This window comes from Propithecus coquereli, unplaced genomic scaffold (assembly GCF_000956105.1).
Source record: "Propithecus coquereli isolate 6110/MARCELLA unplaced genomic scaffold, Pcoq_1.0 Scaffold47, whole genome shotgun sequence".
In the NCBI taxonomy this organism is placed as follows: domain Eukaryota; kingdom Metazoa; phylum Chordata; class Mammalia; order Primates; family Indriidae; genus Propithecus; species Propithecus coquereli.
In genome coordinates, this window is record NW_012150507.1 from 7,358,015 (window position 1) to 7,381,919 (window position 23,905).

At 35.8% G+C, this 23,905-nt stretch overlaps 2 protein-coding genes across 5 annotated transcripts in view; one reads left to right on the forward strand and one right to left on the reverse strand.

The window, feature by feature from the left end:
* The first annotated feature begins 1,511 nt into the window (after positions 1–1,511).
* On the forward strand, positions 1,512–16,798 carry SETD9 (SET domain containing 9). Of its 2 annotated transcripts, none has more exons than XM_012655316.1 (6): positions 1,512–1,988; positions 4,128–4,495; positions 5,593–5,716; positions 5,979–6,094; positions 6,982–7,087; positions 16,599–16,798. In XM_012655316.1, exons 1-6 carry the CDS (start codon positions 1,891–1,893, stop codon positions 16,600–16,602), a joined length of 816 nt encoding a protein of 271 aa, XP_012510770.1. In that variant the 5' UTR covers positions 1,512–1,890; the 3' UTR covers positions 16,603–16,798. The 2 variants fall into 2 exon arrangements, with proteins under 2 accessions (XP_012510770.1, XP_012510769.1); XM_012655315.1 differs by lacking the exon at positions 16,599–16,798 and adding an exon at positions 8,314–8,666.
* Positions 10,876–23,905, reverse strand: part of MIER3 (mesoderm induction early response 1, family member 3) — a 31,935-nt gene continuing 18,905 nt past the window's right edge. For 2 of the 3 annotated variants that reach the window (XM_012655313.1, XM_012655312.1), the window contains exons 9-13: positions 22,028–22,109; positions 20,452–20,546; positions 15,190–15,317; positions 14,964–15,106; positions 10,876–14,854 (exon numbers count right to left, since the gene is read on the reverse strand). In XM_012655313.1, coding sequence (XP_012510767.1) covers positions 14,397–14,854; positions 14,964–15,106; positions 15,190–15,317; positions 20,452–20,546; positions 22,028–22,109 — 906 coding nt within the window. In that variant the 3' untranslated portion in view covers positions 10,876–14,396. The remainder of the gene's footprint in view (positions 14,855–14,963; positions 15,107–15,189; positions 15,318–20,451; positions 20,547–22,027; positions 22,110–23,905) is intronic. The other variant, XM_012655314.1, reaches the window with a different exon arrangement.

Sequence of the window (23,905 nt, forward strand, 5' to 3'; positions counted from 1 at the left end):
GGACACTATCAACTACCATGACCTAATTAATATTTACAGAAAACTAAACCCAACGATCACAGAATATGGTATGTTCACCAAGACAGAGCATATGCTGGGACATAAAATAAGTCGATACATTTAAAAGAATTGAAATTATTCATGTTTTCTGACCACAACAGAATTAAATTAAAAACCAATTACACTATGATATCTAGAAATCCCAAATATTTGGAAATTAAAAACACACTTCTAAATAATCCATGGATAACAAAAGAAATCACAAAGAAAATTTTAAAATATTTTGTACTGAGAGATAATGAAAATACAAAATATCAAAAATCCAGGGATTTGGCTAAAGTAATGCTTGGAAGGAAATTTGTAACTTTAGATGCTTCTATTAGAAAAGAAGAAAAGACTAAAATCAGCGATCTAATATTCTACTTTAAGAAACTAGCAAAATAAACCCACAGTAAGTAGAAAATATAAAATAATAAAGAACAGAAATCAACAAAATAGAAAATAAACAGAGAAAATTAAGTCAAAAGAGCTGTTTCTTTGAAGACTGACAAACCCCCCAATGACACTGATGAAGAAAAGAGTACACAAATCACCAAAATCAAGAACGAAAGTGGATCACTACTATAGATCACACAGACATTAAAAGGATAGTAAGACAGTATTTAACAGCTTTACATCAAGAAATTTGACAACTTAGACAAAAGAACAAATTCCGTGAAAAATATAATTTACCAAACTAGACATAAGATTAAACAGAAATTTTGAATAGCCCCATATCTTAAAAAGAATTTGACAATTCGTCATTATATGCAACTTTATTGAAGAAAAATAAATCAATTACTAGCAGAGCTTCATCTATTGACAACTTGCCTCATTTATTCAGTGCTATATTAAACAGTGTATTGGAAGACAGATTAACTAATAGCTCCAAGCCTCCTAACAATTTAAATGAAAATGACAAAATGTTTGAGACCCTATTTTGGAATACAAAGGGTGTTTGACTTCCAATTTCCATTCTCTGTAGAACAAGAACACATGCATAAAATACATCACATTTTCTGTTCTGCTGATGCCTATGTAGTCTTGCCTTTAAGTGTTTGGGAGAATGAAGAGAAAAACTGGAGTGAAAACAGGGCATCTCGCTATGTCGCGGAGGCTGGAGTGCAGTGGCCTGATCATAGCTCACTGTAACCTCCAACTCCTGGGCTCAAGCGATCCTCCGGCCTCGGTCTCCTAAAATGCTGGGATTACAGGCGTGAGACACCGTGCTCGCCCTTTTTTTAAATATCAAGTATACATTCGCAAAAGTCCCAAATTGGTAACTTTTTGGAACATGGGTTCAGTCTGGCAGAAGGCCCTGATGTCTAAGGGTAGGACTGGAACTCTTGTTCACGAAGAGTCAGGCCGCTGAGAGGCAAGGGAGAGGAGAACGTCGAAGAAGAGAGCGAGAGCTGAGCAGGGACGGAGGATGGAACACAGAGCGCAGCCTGCACAAGGGGGGAGGCCGGGCAAGGCTTGAGAAAGAAACTCGGTGGTCAACTCCTAGGCTGCGTTCCTCGAGGGCATGATGCCCTCTGAAGCCCTAAGACCCTCTGCGCACAGCCAAGGCTAGTGTGAGTGCGCGCGCGAAAATACTCAAACCACACGAGAAAGAACAAGGGAAAACGGGGGCCTCCTTCCAGCTCTACACGCCTCTGGCTCAGCCGGCTGCGGTCAAAAAAGGGGAAGGACGGGAGCCCGAGCAAGAGAGGCCAGGCGGTGCCAGGCACTCTAAGGGCGGAAACCGAGGGGGGCGGGGCAACGTGGCCCCGCTCCTCCCGGGCCGGGGCGGGCCCGAGACCGCGACCCGCCTCTCCCGCGCCGACCTGGTCACGGCTCCGCGGGGTAGCCATGCCGCGCCGCCTGCTGCGGGGCCTGTGGCAGCGATGGCGCCGTTACAAGTACCGCTTCGTCCCCTGGATCGCGTTGAACCTAAGCCACAACCCCAGGTGAGAAGGCGAGGCGGCCGCACCAAGGGTACCTTTTGTCAGCTCCCCGACGCCACCACTGCCGCGGAACCGCGGAGCCACCTGCGGGCGGGTGTGCCCCGAGGCGGCCGAGGGGCCTGAGGAGGCGGGCCCTGTGTGGGTGGGGTCTAGGGTAGGCGGGTCGAGGCGGGCGGGGTCTGAGGCCGCGTCCGGGTTTGAGGCTGGCGGGCTAGCGGCGGCTGGGGCCGCGGTGGGCGGGGCCAGAGGCGGGTCCGGCGGCGGCCGGCCGTGGGCCTGAAGCGGGCTCGGACCTTAGGTGGGCGGGGCCTGCGGCCTCTCCCAGTGTCCTCCGCGCTGGTAGGCCTGCAAGGTCGGGGTTGCAGGCGGATCGTGGCGTTTGTTCCTCTCAGGGGTCGCACGGGCTGGGGCTCTTGTATCTGGGCAAAAAATAGAAACTTTAAAAGAAAAAGACTACTGCCCTTGACAAAATAGTAAAGAAAATAAAACCAAATGAACTTGAACTTAAAAGGAAAAAATCCTTTATTCTAGCAATTTACTGTTTGCTCTTGATATGGGAACTTTTATTAATTTGTTTCTGAAGTTCATATCACAAAATGATACGTAATAATAGCTTTTATTTAAGGGTAATTTTTTTCTACATGCGAGTATAAATAACAGACCAAAGGTGAACAGCATGGAATCTGTCATTGCCAAATTATTTAGTTCAGGTTTCCTATCCTTTGAAACACACAATATTACTTAATTTCCTAATTGTATTTCAATTTTTGTGTGACCGCTAAGCTTCCATTTTATTGTAAAGCTGTTACCTCTTTAAAGAATTTAAGTCTGAAGATGTAAAGAGAGAATAGGCCTTGTGTAATAGACAATTCTCTATTTTATGCTCCTTATTGTAATCACAGAAAAAAATCCAAGTGCTTTCTAGATTTTTTGATAAACATTTTATGCGTGCATTTAAACTTGAAATGTATGAGCAGAATGAGACAATCATTTAAATAAAAAATGAGAAGTATTATAATTTAATGGCCTTGTTTTGCTGTAGCAATAAAATGACCAAGTGCAATGACTTGATTTAATAAAAATCATCTTTTTTTAAAAAAAAGGAGACTACTCTTACCTCGTGAGAGTGCGTGGCCTTTTCTCCGCCCAGGCATAGTTAGGACTTGAAGTTCCTCAGAAAAGCCAAAGGAAGGTTTATTTTCACAGCTCCATGCAAATAATTTATGTGGTGAAAGCAACCCAGCTCGACTGTGAGAATACCTTGGAGTACCTAAAGCATAAAACGCGCAAAAAACGACTAAAAGTTCGTCGGGTTTTGGGTTTTGAGTACGTTAGCTGAGTAGGTCGCCCTGGACAGTGACGCTGTCGGCATTATTAAGGGTGTGTGCTGGTGATCTGCAAGGAGTCAACACAGTGCTCACCACATAGGCAGACTAGGCCTCCTGGAAGAGCAGTTAAGAAAAATTGGGAAGCCAAAGAGATTTCCCGAAGTTTCATACGAGGGAGACATGAATGCAGGTGCATCGTTACTGTAGAATTGTGAGGTGGAAATTGCTCCCCTTTTGTTCTAGAGTAAAAATAATACAGTTAGTACAATTGGAAATTATGTACTAAAGTTGTGGAAATAAGTGATGCAGTCATTAAAGAAGGTGGTACTCCTGGAGAGAATGTGACAAAGTATATGTAAAATTTGTCTTTGAAACTACATGCCTGTAAAGAAAGCCATTGAATATGAAGGTTCTCATGGGATAACACTCAAGTGATTGTTGGGTGTAGCTGGGGAGAGAGCTGCTACAGTTCTGCTTCTGGCTCTCCCACTTGCTGGCTTTTGGACCTTGGGCAAGTTCCCTAACACCTCCAAGCCTATTTCCTTGTCTGCAAAAATGGGATAATGAAAGGACCCAAAAGCATTTGGTACAGAATGGGCCTTTCATAAATACTGGCTACTTGTGTGGGTAGTGTTGGGAGTTAGGTAACTAGAGCTACCCCAAACAATTCTTTTCTGAACTTCTTGAGCTTTATGTTTTTCAAACACATCAGAATAATCTTACAGTTCATTAAGGGCAGTAACCCAGAAAGCATGAAGATAGTGTGGCTCTTATCAGTTGAAAGGTAGTGAATAGAAACTTTTCCCATTTTCAGGACCCTCCGATATGTTCCAGAGGAATCTAAAGACAAAGTTATCTCAGATGAAGATGTCCTAGGAACATTACTGAAAGTTTTCCAGGCTCTATTTTTAAATGATTTTGATAAACAATCAGAAATCTTGACTCTGCTTCCAGAACCTGTTAAATCAAAATATCAAGACCTTCTGGCACTTGAACATCAAAGGGTGAAACTGCTTGAAAACAGACATCAACAGCAAAATATCTTAAAACCAGAAGAAATTCTTTATAAGACATTGGGTTTTAGCGTTGCTCGAGCAACTAGCTCTTTGATTTCTGCTGGAAAAGGTGTCTTCGTTACTAAAGGATTGGTACCAAAAGGCGCGGTTGTATCTATGTATCCTGGTAACAGCACAATTAGTACTTTGCCAAGTTTCTTGCATACTGATTAATATAAGCTCAATAAAATGCCTAGCCCTGTAGTCCTTAAAGGGTTGAATTGGAAACTCAGGTTTCCATAGATCTTTAAAGTTCTAATTTGGGAATGAACTCTTTGTAAATTATGTTAGAAAGTATCATGGAGTATGTGATAGAATAAATGTACTTTTAAGGAAATGTTTCTAGCCAATGTTTAGAACATTGTATAGTCCACTTGTACAAATTACTTAGAAAGCACTAGAGAATAAGCCACTTTGGCTTAGTTGATGACTAAAGATAAAAATGATATGGGTCAAAACATAAAAGAGTTTAAATCATAAATCACTGAATAAAGATGTTCCTGCCATTTCTACACTAGTAAGGCAACTTCTTTGCAAAAAAAGATCATTGACTAGAATGCTCAATAGAATGTTATTTGTTAAACTTATGTTATTTGGTATAGTGGAAAGTGTGTATGTGAATATTTGAGTTGGATAGACCATGTTTTTAAAAAGTCATTCTGCCATTTTCTAATTTTATATCCCCAAGCAAGAAAGTCTGAGTTTCCTGCTGTACAACTAACCTAACTCTATAAAGATTAAATAGAACAAGCCAACCAAACAAATTAATACTAAAATAAATTTAATAAATAGATGAACGTGCCCGGCACATAGGAAGCACCTGGTAAATATTTTCTCCTTTTCTCCTTTGCCAGAAAAAGGAAAAACAAAAACAACCTGAATGTCAGACTCATCTGTGCCCATATATGTCTACATTATTAAATTATTAGCAAAATACATTTTTTAGAGACTCTTTAGCTGTCAAATCACACTCTACTTAAAAAAATATGTGATTTTGTAAAACCGAACCTAAAATGTGATGTTCATATTTTCATTAACCAAGATAGGTATTTTTTTTTATTCTGCTGTGTGCACAAGTTGGTTCTATGCTCTGCTAATGGACATTCACTCTTTACAGGGGGAAAGTAACCAAAGAGAATGTGATTATGTTTCAGAGAAATGTTCTTACCACACTGTTTATGATTTTTCCATGTTGCTATAATGTCTTCTCTTATTGTATAATAGGTACAGTATATCAGAAGTATGAGCCAATCTTTTTCCAGTCCATTGGAAATCCATTTATTTTTAGATGCCTGGATGGGGTACTCATTGATGGAAATGACAAAGGAATATCAAAAGTTGTGTACAGGTAAGTGATGCCCATGTTCAAATTTAAGTATAGGAGACAGAACCACATTTACAACAATGATTATGACCAACAGCATTTGTACTTTAAATAAAAATCTATTTAGATAGCTTCTATTAACAACTTGGTTATCCCGTTGTTGAGACAAGGTTTTTTTTTTAAGAGAAATTGCACTTGTTTAATTCTAGGGTAAATTTTGTATTTTTGAATTCTATTTTAAGATACAGAAGAATAACCCCTTAGCTAATATTTTCACCTGTTTCAGATCTTGCAATGGGAGGGATCGACTTGGCCCTTTAAAAATGAGTGATAGTACATGGCTAACATCAGAAATTCATAATCCCCTGGCTGTAGGACAGTATGTCAACAATTGTTCAAATGGTAAGTAAGCATCATGGAGCTGTGAGATGAGATATAACAATGGTTAATTCTACTCCTTTGCCAGATAACTGAGTGCCAAAGGCAATCGCGTGTTCATCTCAGCTATTCAAAGTCCTTAAGCAACTATAACTTTTGGAGGGAAGAAAACAGAGAGAGAATTTGGGGAAATAATGATAGACATTATTTGGAATTCTTTAAGTTACTATTTTTGTTCTGATTTTGCAGTGAGTATAGGCAATTGATAACTGCCCTTTCGATCATTATTATTTTAGCGTTTTTTAAATAGCGTTTTAGTTAATTTAGAGATTATTTTGTCAGTGCCTCAAAATAGCCTTATAGATTAATCGCTAGACTGGTATCCTCTTTCTATTGCTAAGTTTGTGAGTCACTTACCTTCTTTAGGATTTGACTTTCCCACAGGTAAAAGTTTGATCATTTGGCTACATTTAGCATAGGCTTTGTTAGGGAGATTTGAACTCCAAGCCTGTCTCTTTTATTTAACCTTTAACCTTTCTGAGCCTCTATTTCCTGGTATATAAAAAGTAAACAATAAAACATACTGTTTATTATATATGTTTGTATATAATATAAACATATGTTTATTATGTTCTATGTAAATGTTTTATTTACTTTTTAGATATTCTGTTTTACATATTATTTGTTATTTACTATATATATAAAAATATATGTAAATATATAAAATCTAACAGTTTCATTCCCAATGACCCATTTAAAAAAAATTCTCACAGTGCCTGGAACATAGTAGTAATTATTTTGAGCATGTTCCAATAGTTTAGAAAACCATATGTTAAGTGTCATAATTCAATACTGTTTTCCATGACCTTGTATCATGGTTCTTTTTCTAAAAATTTTGTGCTTGTTCCTAGACAGAGCAGCTAATGTCTGTTATCAGGAATTTGATGTGCCTGCCATTTTCCCTATAGAACTGAAGCAGTATCTTCCAAACATTGCCTACAGCTATGACAAACAAAGGTTAGTCTTCTAAAAGAGAATTTCCTATCTTATGTGGTACTTAAAAAAATATTTTCTAAGAAAAAGCTATAGAGAATTTGGGGTAAGATATTTTTAGTGAAAAATTATAGGTAACTTAGATTTTTTATGTTCATCACACCTTAATGTGTTAAATATAAATATTTGAAATTTAAAATTTTCCTTTAACTTAGATTATTCTGCTTACTATTATCCATTGTTATTCTATGTAATACTTTACAAGTATTGACCTTAAAGTTTTTTTCTTATGATTCTGTTGTTTTTCCTACCCACAAAATTTTCAAATACATTTTTACTTTAATCATTTAAAGTATCATGTTCTCTACCTCACAAGAAAGCACCCAATTGAAGAAAGAGGCCAAATTACACTGTTTCTTTTGCCCATTTCACTATTTGGTTCGGAAACCTAATAGTGATAAAAAGGACTATATCCAGAAGATACATATTTTAATGTAACATTTATTTTCTGCTTATTAAGTGGAAAGTCTACTGAGAATACTCAAATAACAATTTTTAAATATAAGTAATTCTGGAGAGCGAGTTCTTTGTTAACAATGCTGTAGGAATATATAATCTTTTCACTGAGTTGCTAGCACACCTTATTTTGCATAGGACCTATTAAATTATCCTTTTAAGATGAATGATTTTTAAAACTTGGACTATTCACTGTACTTAAAACTTGATAACTTGTGTCTCTACATGTGTGTGTTAGAACAATTAGGTTTTTTTAGCTATGCATTCTGGGGTATGATGTCATTAGAACTTTAAAGGTGTATATATAACAGTGTCTTACTGTGTCCAGAAAAAGTATTTTTTTTAATTCCAACTAATTTTAAGTAATGTTTCCATTTTTTAGAATACAAGATACAAATTAATAAAAAAATGTTAAACTATAATGTCATTTTAAAATCCTTTTTGTGATACCAGTTTTGGGGGCCTAAAAATAGAAACAGAGTTTTCCAAAGAGATAGTCAATTGTATAAACCTATTGATTTGTGGTCTTTTTTAACAATATAGACATACTCTTCTCTAGAGTACCTGCATCAGGGATAAGAACTATTTCCTCATAGAAATCAAATGTATGAACTAAAATGTACAGAACCTGAGTAGAGAGAAAGTTACATCTATAAAACCCATACTGATTATATTAAAAATATGAGCTTTTATCTGTCAATATTCTTACCTTTTGTATATTTTTTTGTTTTCAGCCCGCTTCGATGTGTTGTTCTTGTTGCACTTAGGGACATCAACCAAGGAGAAGAGTTTTTTTCAAACTACTACACAATTGTCAGCTAACTCTGAATTAGAAATTAGGTTTTCTACTCAGTTATCTCAATGTTTTTTGTTAATCAGTTCTCTGAGTTCCACCTGTAGAACAAATATTTTGAGACCTAATTGGAATAGGAATTTTTTGTTTTTGTTGATATTATGTTCCAATTTCATGATAAAAGCTATTTGCTTCATTACAATTTCAAATTTGTAATGCAATTCAAATTTTAATTGGGCTTCACCTAAATACACAATAGCTTATTAAATTAAAACCTACTACCTGAACTTATAATTCCAATTTTTCTTTTGTTTATTTTGTACAGCTCTGTGGTGGTTTGTAAAATTTTAGCCAAGCACCAGTAATTTTTGTAGTACTGCTGATGTCTACAAACTTATGTAAAAACTTTATTTTTACAGAATCAAGTAAAAAATATCTATTGTGTTGCTATGAGTAAACCAGTGTGTGTATGTACAATTTAAAGGTTGTTTTAGCTGGGTAAGAGGAAAATGTGAGGTCCTTATACTATTTACTCTTTGAACATTTCCACACCAAAAAAGGTTAAAAAAAAAAAAAGAGAGCAAGAGATCGTTTTCACGTGGGAATACAGTTAAAAGATAGTGTCAGTGGGAGGAATACCTATTCCCCATGTCTCAGGTTTTATGTGGAGGGCTTCCATTTGTAATGCTCATAGCCGCTCTCTCTCCCCCCAGTGGAGGAAGTGACTTTCTCAGAGTATGTTTGGAGAACTAGGCACCAATGGCCCACACCCTTCTAGTTCCTTCTCTGTAGACTCTGCCTGCCAGCAGAAAGAATGTGTCCTGGGCAGTTCTCTGCCTTGTGCAGGGAGCAGCCGGTAGCCAGCCCAGCCAGTGCCAGAGTGAGTCTGCTTCAGAGGTGGAGTATTAGCAAGCCAACCTGGCCAGAGCTCTGAAGCCATCTTCCCCAGAATTTTATTAGCAATAGTTACTTTGATCTCCATTGACCTGACTCCTGCTCCAATTCTCAGTTCTAAACTTGGATAGGAAGGAGGGTGTTATTTATTGGGCCCCTGAAATCTTCATGGAACCTGTATAACCAGATTCTGACCACCTTCACTGCTGTGCCACCAGCTTTACTCCCCTAGTTTATTGCAATTTCAGTAGCCTCCTAATTGTCTTTCCTCTTTCCATACCTGCCCTGCTTACAGAATACATCACCAAGAGGGATTCTTTTAAAGTTAAAGTCAGATCTTGACATGCCCCTGCTCAAAATCCTCCTCCTGTCCTGGAGCAAATGAAGTCCTTCACATACGTGATCTAGCTGCTCTAGCTGCTCTTTACCTCAGATCTGCTCTGCTGGTTGTCACCTTGCTCATTCCATCCCAGCCACACCTGCCCCCTGGCCACACCCTGAACCTGCCAGGCACGTTCCACTTCAGGGCTTCTGCACTTGTTCCTTCTGCCTGCAAAGATCTTCCTCCAGATGGCCACATAGTTTGTTCTCCCCTTTCCTGTCACCTCAGAGAAGAGGCTTGCCTAATCACCGCAATGAAATTGCAGTCCCTGGCTCCCACCCCAGTACTCTCCATTCCACTTCCCTATTTTTCTCTGTAGCACTTAGCACCAGCAGGCTCAAAAAGCACACTATTGATGGAAATTATGGTCAAAAAGACTTCTGGTAGCCTAGAAGTCACTAGAGATTATTGTGCTTCCACAAGGCTTCTTCCTCCCTCAAAGCCTGAAGTTACTATGTAGCTCTTATGGGGCACTTGGCTGCTGCCTTGGCTGTATTAAAATACTGTGCTTGTCCCCCCTCTGGAGGTGCTTCTCTGCATGTGACCACCACACAAGCCCCCCCCACACTAGGCCCTTTGGTGTCTGAGAATGAAGGAATATGGTTGTAGACAAGTAACCAAAAGCAGAGGAGTGAAAGTTTTTGCTTTCATTCTATCCCCTTCTTGGCCTTGTACAGAATTTGGATATTATGTGCAGTCTGATCACTGCATATTAAGAATGGAACTAGATAAAGTTCTGGTCACAGAAAATGAAATATAGGGACAAACTTGTGAAATTAGGCTAAGGCAAGATCTTTAGCTTGAAACGATGAAGGTTTAGGAACGATGTGACTAGGTAGGTTCAATGAAACTATGAATAGCATAGATAAGGAAGACTAGTTGAACATAGTCTGTCAAATAATACTTGATCAAGTTTCAGATATCATGTTTTCCTAACAGACCCAGTTGCTTAGAACAGTGTTTGAAACATAACATTCAACAAATGCTTCCTGAATTAAACCGGAAGTATAATCCTTACTTTAAGATGGTTAGAATTTTATTATAGATGGAAAGCTACTATAGAGGATTTAAAGAAAACTTATCTACCACCTTTATTACGTATGTATCATATGTCTTATTTACTGCATGTAAAACCAATTTAACGGGTGTAATATTAGCTATTTGGTATAGCTTAAGATTCATTAAATAAAGTCTATTTTTGGCAAATACTCACACAAACCAAGAAAAAAAAGATTTCCAGATTTTTATTTCTGGAACTGTACACCAGGTATTAAAGTACAACAAATACAAAATAATGCTCAAAAAAATCAGTGTTTATGTACAAATATTAAAATCAATGCAACAATAGCAACTTCCTCTTGAACATCTGATACTAAAACTTGTTCTGATTGTCACTAATTTATCTCATACTCACAGGGTACTTATTTCAAACTGGGACAATTGGAATCACTGGTCATCTAAGAGGAATAATATCTACCATATTTAACAATAAAACTAATAGTTTCCTCCTTTTAGTGAAAAAATTAGGAACTTTTTAAAAAACATAGTAATGTCAATATTTTTATAAATTATTTCAGTTCCCATTTGTAGACAATGTGCTTTGAAACTCTGGGCAAACAATCTCCTTGGTGGTCAGGTTTATTTGTTAGTTTACATTCAAAGTTGAAATATTCACTAGAGACTTTGGTTAAATTAAATAGTATCACTATGCTCTATCAGATCTGGCGTTCTCAAATATTTATGACCCTAGATTTTAAAAATTAAAAAGGAAACAATTGCACAATTCTTTGACCTAATTGTACAGATTTTAGTATTATTTAAACAGTATTCTACATCCTTCAAGTAAATTCAGCAGTTGACCATGACAAGAGGAAAACTAAACATTTAAAAAGCTAGCGTAAAAAAGATGAAGTACAACTAACAAAAGTAAAGTATTGCTATAATCACAGCACCAGTTACACTTCTAAATGAATCCACTGTCCTCTTCAAATTCCCTGTACATTGAAGATATATCAGCCAACACTGCAACTGCTCACCATGAATTTTTGGTTTGTTCATACAAAAATAATGCGGCAAAGGAAAAAAATCAAAGAATTTATCACAGTTTGTTATAAGAATTGTGCTTAACACTTGATAATAAAGGCATTATTATTTCTTCATATGATTATAAATCAGTTATTTTCATGCTTTCAAACGCAATTCTTTTAATAAACAGTAACAAATTCTGTTAAGATGTTTAAACAGAGAGAAAAAACAATAAATCCAGCTTTTAAAAGAAAATTCAATAAATAGCTATTTTACATGGATAAAGTCATAGTGGTACAATTTATGAATGTCACATCAAGCATGCACAAAAATGGTATTATACATGGCAGAAGTAGTCAGAAAATATTGAATTAGATCTAAAAAGATATGAAGAATTTACACTTATATACAAAAATCTTGCAAATTATTGCCTCATTTTAACAAGGAATTAAAAGTAAACGTTACCAGCTAGTTAGCACTCTCTAAGAGGCTAAAATTGGATTGGCATTTAAAAATCTATTAAACTAGCTGGAATTTATTTTTCTCTCATACCATTTTCTGGATTTTGGTCAAAAATCTTTATTTAAATAACTAAAGTGTCCATTCAACTTGCTGATAATCAAAACTTTAGATAAGAAACACTGTTTCCATCTTATATCAAGATCCAGCAATGCATAGATAAACTGAATATATTACTGCATCAGCTACTGAGAATGGGCATGTTCATTTAAGTGCAACTGGTATTAGCATTCAGTCATCTTTGTGTAAATTATTTATACAGACCAGCCACTGTAAACCCAGAGTGAAAATTAAAGTTATAACAATGGAACATTATGGCCAGTATCTTACTAAATTATAGAAAGTGTACTGATTTTTAATAAAAGAAATAAGGTTCAAAGTTTAGCACAACCAACACAGCAATAAGAAGCTGACAACCTTGGATAAAAATATCGGAAAGCAACACAGAGCCCAGGCTACCCATTATTTACTGTGTGCACACAGGAATGCTAGACTTTAGATGTATAAATTAGAGACTGATTTTAAGTTATTAACTACTTTTGTCCACTGTGCTAAACTAAATTTTATAGTAAATGTGCTACTGCGTAAACACTTCAAAGCAATCTTCATTAAAATGCTGCAAAGAAAAACAAGAATACACATCATCCAAAACTAAGGATGTCATTGCAGTTCACAGTTTGTATAATAAATACCCTCCCTTTCGATCACTAATCACTACGTCCTATCTACTCATCAGCACAACCTTGAAGCAACTTACACTTACAAATATTAGCAATGCAGCCAAACATTTAAGTTTTTTGCAAAGCAACACAACTAGTAAAAATCAAAAATTTTAATTAAGATGGTGCCAAAAAAAGGAATTTTGTATTTTAACTGTACTATAAAAGCAAAGCTTATTATATCCTAATACTGTATCACATATTGTTTGATTCACCTTATAACTTAAAGAGGCATGTCTACAGAGCAAAAATGGCCAAAGTTTATGACAATGGCTTCCCATTCACGATGTTTAGAATAAAAATAAAACTGAGATACATCTGAATGTTTATCACTTTTTAAAACTTAAAGTGGTAACGTACCATTCTATTTCAGAAAGGAACTCACATTTTTCTTGCCAAGTGTTCAAGCTAAACAAAAAAGCTTAAATATACTTCAAGGTTCTACTGCATTATGTATAAAATCTAGAAGTCCCTCTACATATTAACACTTTGAACTGCAGTGCTACGAACAACTTAAGAGGTGTCCCAAAATGTAAACCATTGAGTGGCAACATCCGAGGCTTTGTAGACTGTGCCTCTGCAAGTCAACTGCCTCAGGATAAACTAAATTATCAATGACCGGTATATGATTTTTAAGATTACAATCTTGACAATGGTGGACAAAACCCCATCTGAATACCGCATTTTCAAATACCATATTTTTAGCCAATTAGTGAAGTTACACAGAAATCTCCTGGCAGTAGAATGGCCAATTCTGTGTAAGGTAGCCCTGGTCTAGAATTTTGAAGCAGGATCCAAGCAAGTGTCTTCATAATTTGCACACAGTTCCTCGTGCTGGCTTCCATAAAGATGGACTTGCTGTTTTGTAAACTGAAGTGCTCTAGTTGAATAACATGAGAGAAGTTTCCATTTTAAAAAAATCCTTGCATGTTTGTGCAGTTTAAAGAAACCTACCCCTGCTTTTATTAATTAAGAAAATAAAACCAAAAAAATGCTACATTGAGCAGGGATCGGGATTGGTACCTGTAAACATTGTTATTCCACTGCATCCGTTACGGCAAAAGGAATTTACATGAAAAGAAGCCACACCATTCAGTTCAGAACATCTGTGCTGGTTTTGAGCTGGTGGCCTCTGTCTACAGGTTTTAAAATTGGGAGTGAGGGCAGTGGGGAACAGAAAAGAATAGAAAAAGAAGGGAGTGGGGAAGAGGTATTGGGGATGAGGAAGAAAGAAGCAGAGCTTAAAGCTGCACCACAGAGTTCAATCTTAGTTCCCAACTCTGCTGATCATAGTTCATTTCCACATTTATGGATTGAAAAATGAAAATACTCTTGATAAATCAAGATATAGTTCTATATATACTGACATCACTGATGTCATAGTGAAAAAGGTTCAAACTTCCAGTGAAAGACTATGCAAACCTGATAGCTCCCCTCAAGTTTACTGGTACTGAACACACACTGTTTCTGGGCTCCTTCCCTGCGTCACTCAGAGTGAAGGGCGGCGTGCTGATGCAGAGCGTGGGCACTGATGAAACCATTGGTCTCGTTGGCAGACAGACTGCCAAAGTCAGCCACAGAAACAGCCATTTTGGCACTGGTGATGTGATGTGTGTGATTTTCAAAGTCCACACCCAGATTATTTACAGAAACCTCATTCATAAAGGATTCAGGAACAGCAATGCCCATTTTCAATCTCTTTGCTGGTCGTTCTGACTCTTCACTGCACATGTTCATAGGATTTAGCTCCGAGTGATAAAATCCAGTCTCAAATAAATTAAAACAATCACTTTCCCCATTGCTGGGCAGGGTGAGTAACTCTTCTGTTACAACAGGCACGTGATTTACTTGTCCACGGGGTGTGTTGCCCAGTGGAGGAAAGCTATCATCCAAACAATTCACATCCGTGGGGTTGCAGACAGTTGCTACACTGTTGGTCAAAGCTAAAAAGAAATAGAACATGGTTAAGTGAGTGGTCCTGTAATATGAAGCAAAGAGGACACAATTTTCCAACAACCTATACTAAAGAACCCAAAAAGATCTTCACTTTACCTGTCAAGTCACTGGCAGTGAAAGAGTTGAGAATATTCAGCTGTTGATCAGGAATAGGCTCAGGCCGGTTAGAAGTTAAGGCTGAAGAATTTACCGTCCCACCCAAAGCTTCTGTTTCATCTACCAAACGATCCATATAGTCCCTGAAAAATACACCCCAATAATTTTATGACTGCATATCATGATTTAAAACAAAAGTCACTGACGTCAAACCCATGGTACTTACGTAACTCCAGGGTGATGATAATATCGTTTCTTTCCAAATCTTGTCTGTTGAGCAAAGTAATCATAACGTTCAGACTTCTTCCACATATAGTAGAATGCTACACATTCAGCAACTGTTCTAGTTCTCACCTAATAAGAAAAGTTGAATTTTAAAAATAAAACAACAAATTCAACCCATTTTTAAAGCAATTTTTCCCCCTACAACACTGCAATTTCAATCCATGGGTCTTTATTTTCTATCCTCCCAATTACGAAATTCCAAACACTTTTATTAGTGAAATGTCTTTACTTTTAATAATGAGGCCATATTCAAAAGCCCGAAGTTGTTTTTATAAAAATTAGAATGTATTAGTTTATAAAAAAAGTACGCATCCTGAAATTCCCTCACACATTTACTAAAAATCCTTAAACACTGGCACATTCTTTACTTTTCTTCATTGAACTCTCACTGTGATTCTGATTATAGTGAGGGGTTCTTACCTTTGGACTAATCAACCCCTGAGGGGTCCATGAATGGATTTCATTGGGATCTATTAATTCCCAAAATTATATGCAGGTACACTTTTCTGGGGAGAAGGAATGCAGCCTCATCAGATTATCAAAGAGTTCCATTATCCAAAAAAGATTAAGAACCCTTGGCAAACGAATCAATAATCTATAGTATCTGGAATTTAAGATTATTTGCTAGTGAAAGGTAGGACTTTTTCCCTCCAACATGTGTTTGGCTCTCACCTCCAACAGACTTTGGTAATAACAACAACAGTAAAATTTGAGCCTCACCAGCTTGGCTCCACACTCAAACTAGGGCTCCTATAACCACATACAGCCACGGACATGAGTTCAGATGTACAAACAAAATTCTTTATCCTTATCCAGTAAACACTTTCTTCCTTGCTTAATCAGTATCGAATAAAGAAGCTTCTGTATCTCTATCCCAAATTCCTGAGCAAGTTGTTGATATAAAATTACTAATATAGGGACAAGCTTTTTAATCAAAGAAATATAGTATACCTTTTCAATAAACATCATTAACTATAAATCTTCACAGAGAATGCAGGCTTCCTGTGGCCACAGACCTTTTCTGTCTTATTCACTGATATATCTCTAGTGCCTAAAACAATGTCTAGTAAGTAGAGTGGAAGGACATAATTGTTTTTGGAATGAATGGAATAAATTTCATAAGTCATTACAAAACTGATGGTTTTATTTTTATTTAAAAAGACAACCCAGACTTCTTTAAAAATGTTTTATCTATTCATCTCATCTTTGAGAAAACATTAGGTTTTCATATGTACAGAAAGTAAGAAATTTTAAACATCCTACTGGAAGGTCTAGCAATTGCAGTAAGACAAGAAGAAATAAAAAGTATACAGATTGAGAAGGAAGATATAAAACTGTGTCTGTTCACAGATGACGTTATTGTCTATGTAGAAAATCCCAAAGAATCAACAAAAAACTCCTAAAGGTAATAAGCAATGATAACAAATTTGCAGGATCCAAAGTTAATATACAAAAGTCAATTGCTTTCCTATATACCAATAATGACAATTGAAATTGGAAATTAAGAACACAATACTATTTACATTAACACCCTCAAGACTTAAATACTTGGGTATAAATCTAACAAAATACATGCAAGATCTATATGAGGAAAACTACCAAACTCTGATTAAAGAAATCAAATAAGAACTAAATAAATGGAGAGATATTCTATGTTCATAGATAGATGAACACAGACTGACATCTCATTATTATGATGTCTGTTCCTCCCAACTTAATCTACAGATTCAGTGCAATTCCAATCAAATTCCAGCAAGTTATTTTGTGGATATCAACAACCTAATTCTGTATGGAAATGCAAAAGACCCAGAAAAAGATAAAGTCAAAGGACTACCTAATTTCAAGGCTTATTATAAAGCTACAGTAATCAAGACAGTATGGTATTGGGAAAAAACCAGACAAACAGATTAATGGAACAGAAGAGCGAGCCCAGAAATATACTCACATAAATATAGTCAACTGATCATTGACCAAAGAGCAAAGGCAAGACTATGGAGGAAGGATAATCTTTTCCACAAGTAGTGCTACAACTGGACATCCACATGCAAAAAATGAATCTAGATACAGACCTTACACCTTTGAAAAAATTAACTCAAAATGGACTATAGATCTAAATGTAAAATGCAAAACTATAAAAGCTCCTAGAAGATAACAGGAGAAAATCTAGATGACCTTAGGTTTGGCAATGACTTTTTAGATAAAATGCCAAAAGCATGAACAATTCAAAAAAACTATAAAGTGGACATCATTAAAATTAAAAACTTTTACTCTGCAAATGACGAATGTTAAGGGAATAAAAAGCCTCAAACTGGGAGAAAATATTTGCAAAAAACAAATCTGATAAAGGACTATAATCCAAAAATATAAATAACTCTTCAAACTCAACAATAAGAATACAAGCCACTCAATTAAGGGCAAAAGATCTGAAGGGACACCTGAAAAAAGATACACAAATAGCCAATAAGCATAAAAGACGCTTAACATCATACATCATCAGAACTGCAAATTAAAACAACAAAAAGATGCCATTAAAAACTTTTAGAATGGTGAAAATCCAAAAACAATGACACCACCAAATGCTGGTGAAGATGTGGAGTAAGAGAACTCTCATTCATTGCTGGTGGGAACACAAAATGGTATAGCCACTTTGGAAGACAGTTTAGCAGTTTCATACAAAAGTAAACATACTTTTACCATTCCATCCAGCAATCCCTGCTCCTTGGCATTTAATCAAATGGAGTTGAAAACTTATGTCCACAAAAATCTGCAAACAAATGCTTGCAGCAGCTTTAATAACTGCCAAAACTTGGAAGCAACCAAGATATCCTCTAATATGTGAATGAATAAACAAATAGGTATATCCATATAATGTAATACTATTCGGTGATAAAAAGGAGTGAGCTATCAAGCCTCAAAAAAGGGGAGGAAACTTAAATGCATATTGCTAAGTCAAAGAAGCCAATCTGCAAAGGCTACACGTTGTATGATTCCAACTATACGACATTCTTTAATGGCAAAAGTATAGAGACAGTAAAAAGATCCTTGGTTGCTAGAGGTTGTGAGTGAGGTGGTGGGGAGGGAAGAATAGGTGAAACATGGGATTTTTTAGGTCAGTGAAATTATTCCGAATGATAGTGTAATGGTGGATACACATCCTTACACATTTGTCAAAACATATTGACTCTTAGGGATTAATACCTGTGAAAAGAAATAAAAAAGAAAAAAATATTTATATATGTATATATTTTAAAGAGACAGGGTCTCACTCTGTCACCCAACCTGGAGTGCAGTAGCACAACCATAGTTCAGTGTAGCCTCAAGCTCTTGGGCTCAAGTGATGCCCTCCTGCCTTAGCCTTCCACGTAGCTAGGGCTAAGTAGCTAGGACTACAGGCACACACCACCACATCTGGCTAGTTTTTAAACTTTTTGTAGAGACCTTTAAACTTTTTGTAAAGACGGGGTCTCATTTTTTGTAGAGATGGAGCTGCCCAGGCTGGTCTTAAATTCCTGGACTCAAGTAATCCTCCGACCTCCCACCTCAGTCTTCCTTTACCACACCTGGCCATAGAAAAATATGCTTTTTTAAAAAAAAATCACATACTGTACAATAAAAAGAGTGAACCTAATGTAAACTATGGACTTTAATTAATCATAAGGTATCAATACCAGCTCATTAATTATAACAAAATGTACCATATTAACAAAAATGTTAATAATAGGGGAAACTATAGAGGTGGAGGGGATATATGTAAACTTTGTACTTTCTGTTAAATTTTGCTGTAAGCCTAAAACTGCTCTAAAAAATAAAGTCTATTAATTTTTTTAAAGGCATAAATATTGACCTATCCACCTAAATGCTTCGGAACACTGCCTTCCTTGAGGATGAAGAGAGATAATAAAAAAGAATATTTTAATAAGACTTAACTATCCCATATTATTAGGAGAAAAAAATATGTATTTTTAAATAGACTTTATAGAGTAGTTTTAGGTCCACAGCAAAATTGAGCAGAAAGGACAGACAGTTCCCATGTCCCTCCCACTCCCGCACATGCATAACTTCCCCCACTGTCAACACCTGCACACCAGAGCGGTACTCTTGTTAAAATCAATGAACCTACACTGACACGTCATCACCCAAAGTCCATGGTTTACATCTGGGTTCACTCTTGATGTACATTCTATGGGTTTTGACAAATGTATAATGAGATGTATCCACCACTATAGTATCATACGGGATAGTTTCACTGCCCTTAAGATCCTCTGTGTTCCACCTATGCATCCCTCCCTCCTACCTCTAAATCCCTGGGAACCAGTGATCTTTTTATTGTCTCTGTAGTTTTCACCTTTTCCAGAATGTCATATAGTTGTAGCCTTTTCAGATTGGCTTCTTTCACTTAGTAATATGCATTTAAGATTTCTCATGTCTCTTTGTGGCTTCATAGCTCATTTTTTTTTAAGCACTGAATAATAGGCCAGTGTCTAGATGTGCCACAGTTTATTTATCCACTCACCTCAAAGGACATATTGGTTCCTTCCAAGTTTTGGCAATTATGATTAAAGCGGCTATAAACACTGTGTGCACGTTTTGTGTGGACATAAGTTTTCAACTCATTTGGGTAAATACCAAGGAGCAGGATTGCTAAATCATATGGTAAGAGTTTGTTTAGTTTTATAAGAAACTGCCAAACTGTCTTCCAAAGTGGCTATACCATTTTGCATTCCCACCAGCAATGCCCCTAAGTTCCTGTTGCTCCACATCCTTGCCAGCATTTGCTGTTGCTAGAATATATTTTTTAGTTGCTTTTAGTAACAATGTTTCTTCTTTCAGCAATTGCAGTTTTCACTGCTGATAAGAAATTTTTGAGGCCACAAACCTCTGAATAGCTTGGAAAGAAATGAAAGGAAAAACATAAAAGAGTAAGAACCTTCCTGAAAAATATCATGAATCCATTTTCTTTGAGTAGAATATTACAACTGTTTATGTGAAAAGATATGTGAATATACTCTCAGCCATCCCATGAGCAGCCCGTGGCATGTGTGAGTAAATTCCAGTTAACGTTTATAGTGATGTATGAGATGTTAATGGCAGGGGAATATTAACAAGTTATTGCTATTTTTCCTACTCAAGTGACTTACAAATTAGTTGCTTACATTCACTGTAGTTAGTAAGCAATTTCTCTGTACTAATTTGCTTAACTTACCTTATTCTTCTGTATAAGATGAAAATCTTTTCCAAAAAGCATGAGTGCATGTTCAAAGCTTCGGCATTCTTCTTCTGTCCATGCAGTCATTCCTTCTAAAAAGTAATTTAAGACAAAATTCATTGTCCTCAGAACTCTTTTATGAGAATCACTGATTTATTTTCAATGTTTTCCCTGTAAAAGGCCATAAACACATACACACTCTCTCTCTCTTTTTCTCTCTCTCTCTCTCACACACACACACACAAATTCTGTATGTAGATTTCTGTTAGGATCACCAAAAGTATGCATATTCTAAATCTTATCAGTAAGCCTAGAATACAAAAATATATATAAACATTAGGTTTTTTCCTCTGCATTATAAGAATTTAATGTTTTTCTTTAACTTATGCTTGTTTTTCTGATTTTTTAAAAAATGTTTTACAATAAGCACATATATTTTAAAATTAGAAAAAAGGGCTATTTCCTTTATGGGGAAAAAAAGCTGTATTTTGGTCTTACATCAAAACCATTAAGTTCTTTAATTAGAGGCCATAAATAAAGTATAATCAACACATATTTATTTAAAGTTGGAGTGCCACACTCTGGAAATCTAAAGGGAATAAGAAACAGTCCATGCTCTCAAAACATTAAATCCCATTGAACTTCCCAGGAGATGTTAATGTTGGCAAATTCAAAATCTACTTGGGGTAGAGACCTAGAAGGTACTCACAGGGTCATAGCCTAGACTTAAGAGTTTGCTTATTATTCCCCTTTATCTCTGAAGTGTCTCACTCAATGATACTGGGGACCAGGTCCCCAAAGCCATTAATTAGCCACAATAAAGGTGAAAAAAATAGTTTGAAGAAACCAGTATTTAGTTTTTGAGAGTTTTGAGAGCTTAAAATAATTTTTTCAAGGAAGCAGCTTTCATAAGGGAAGTATTCAATAGACTAACTCAATGTACAAGTTTAAATGTACTATTTTCAGCTTTTATATTTTCCAAGCTATTTATATAATATTATTAAGTATTATTTTCACTCTGTATCTACTTAATGAAAGCTATGGTGCATGCAATCCATTTATATAATGACAAAAAAATACTGAAATAAAAGTTAACTATTTTCCTTGACACACACAAAACAAAACCTAAGCACTGTAAAAATGTTACTACATGATTACTAAAAATACAGTTCTTGCAATAAATTCAATGGAATATATTATACATGTTATTTTTTAAAATCCTTAATCTCCTTTTCATTTCCTGTCTGGTTTTTAAAAAAACCAACTTTTTTTTCAATGAATTTATAAAACCATTCTTTTTAATTACTTTGGATTATTGTCATCTCTGGGGTCTGCTTTGTTCTGTAACTATTTCTTCAAGAAAGTGGAGGTGACGGGGGTAACTAATTTGTATTTGAACAATCTCTGGTATGTCAAAAAATAGAGGGCAAGAAAAGGAAAAAATTATTTGCTATGAAGAACAGAGATTTTATAAAAATGTTACAGGATTGCTCTGTTCCTTACAGTATTTTGCTTAAATATTGAAATGACCATCCTTTGTCATTTCTCTCTCTTGAACTCAAGTGTTTCTTACCTTGAGATGTTTTTCCATTGCAGCAGTACCTTTCGATTGCTTCCTTTATATTGTGGTTACACTTGAGAAGTTCATATAATGCCTAGGAGAGAGAGAGGGAATAAAACATCCAGTAAAAATTGCTGTAAGTTCATACCTAACAGCATTTAAAAAAACAGGTAGAGTCTTGACAAATACTGGCTGAAATGCTCCCTAATTTCAGGAAATTCGAGGGTATGTTTGCCCATAGTTACATATAGTTTATATAACTAGTTATATATAGTTTATATAACTATCCTGCAGACTGACTCTGGTACTACTTCGGTTTGTTCATTCTTACTCTAATTCTCAGAATACACCTACCTGTATCATTCTTGACTCTTTTTTCTTCTAATTGCTAGGCCTTCTGAGCTGAGACATACCCCTATTTTAGATGACTTTTTCTAGTTGGGAAAAATTAGAACTATGGCTTGTCTCTTGATGTCACTTCCTCCCTATCTTTTAAAGTTTTAATAAAAAGGAACAAAGCAGGCCTGGAATGGTAGCACTGGTACTTTAGTGACTGGGTTTATAATGGTCTCAGCTATTTCTATCTACTACAAAAGGTATCATTTTTTTCAATTAGAATTTCTTCCTATTAAAGTTGTTTGTAATTATGAACATAGTAAGTAGCAATAACAAAATTCAATCAAAAGTTAAATAATCTACCTGCACAAGTAAGTTTCAAGGAAGGTGAGGATGGTTTATTATTAGAAAAACTTTTAATACATGAATAGGCTACATTAAAAAACAATCATCTCTATGCTAATTACCTTGATCTGATCACTCACTATACATTATATGTACTGAAATATCACTAAGTACTTCATAAATATGTATAATTATGTCAATTAAAAAAACTCAACAGCTGCTGAAAAAGCAACTGACAAATCAATATCTATTTCTAACTAAAAAGACAAAAACTGGCCGGGCGCGGTGGCTCACGCCTGTAATCCTAGCTCTCTGGGAGGCCAAGGCGGGAGGATTTTTGGAGCTCAGGAGTTCGAAACCAGCCTGAGCAAGAGCGAGACCCCGTCTCTACTAAAAATAGAAAGAAATTAATTGGACAACTAAAAATATATAGCGCATGCCTGTAGTCCCAGCTACTCGGGAGGCTGAGGCAGGAGGATCGCTTGAGCCCAGGAGTTTGAGGTTGCTGTGAGCTAAGACGACGCCACGGCACTCTAGCCCGGGCAACACAGTGAGACTCTGTCTCAAAAAAAAAAAAAATGACAAAAACTATAATAGTTATAAATAGTGGATACTACCTTGCTATACTACAGATAGTTTATACTGACTAAGGGCCAGTATTATCCTTAATGTAAAAACCTTAGATTTATTACTTCTACCAAAATCAGGCCCAAAATCATGATTAATACCAAAGGTCTCTGAGAGTTATGCCTAATTATTAAGACATAAAATAGGAATAAGAGTAAGGAACAAAAGTATAATAAGACTTTAAAGCCAGAAAAATCACCCCATCCCATAAATGTATATAATTATGATGTATAAAACAAAAATAATATTAATACATTTTTAAAAAGTAGAAAACCTAACAGAAACAAATGAAAAATCAAAGTTTCAATAGCTTGAAATAAAATTTTTAAAAAATTGCTATTTTTCTACATCAATATACAATTACAAATATAATAGAGATCCCCTTTACAATAACATTAAATACACACACAAAATCAATAAGTTAATAAGATGCGTGTGATGTTCAAAAAAACAAAAACATTTGAGTGATATAAAAAAGTCAAATAAATTGAGTCAGATAATGTTCTTGAAGTAGAAAGGTTTAATGCAGTAAAAGTACTAATTCTTCCAAAATTAATTTATAGACTTAATGAAATATCAATA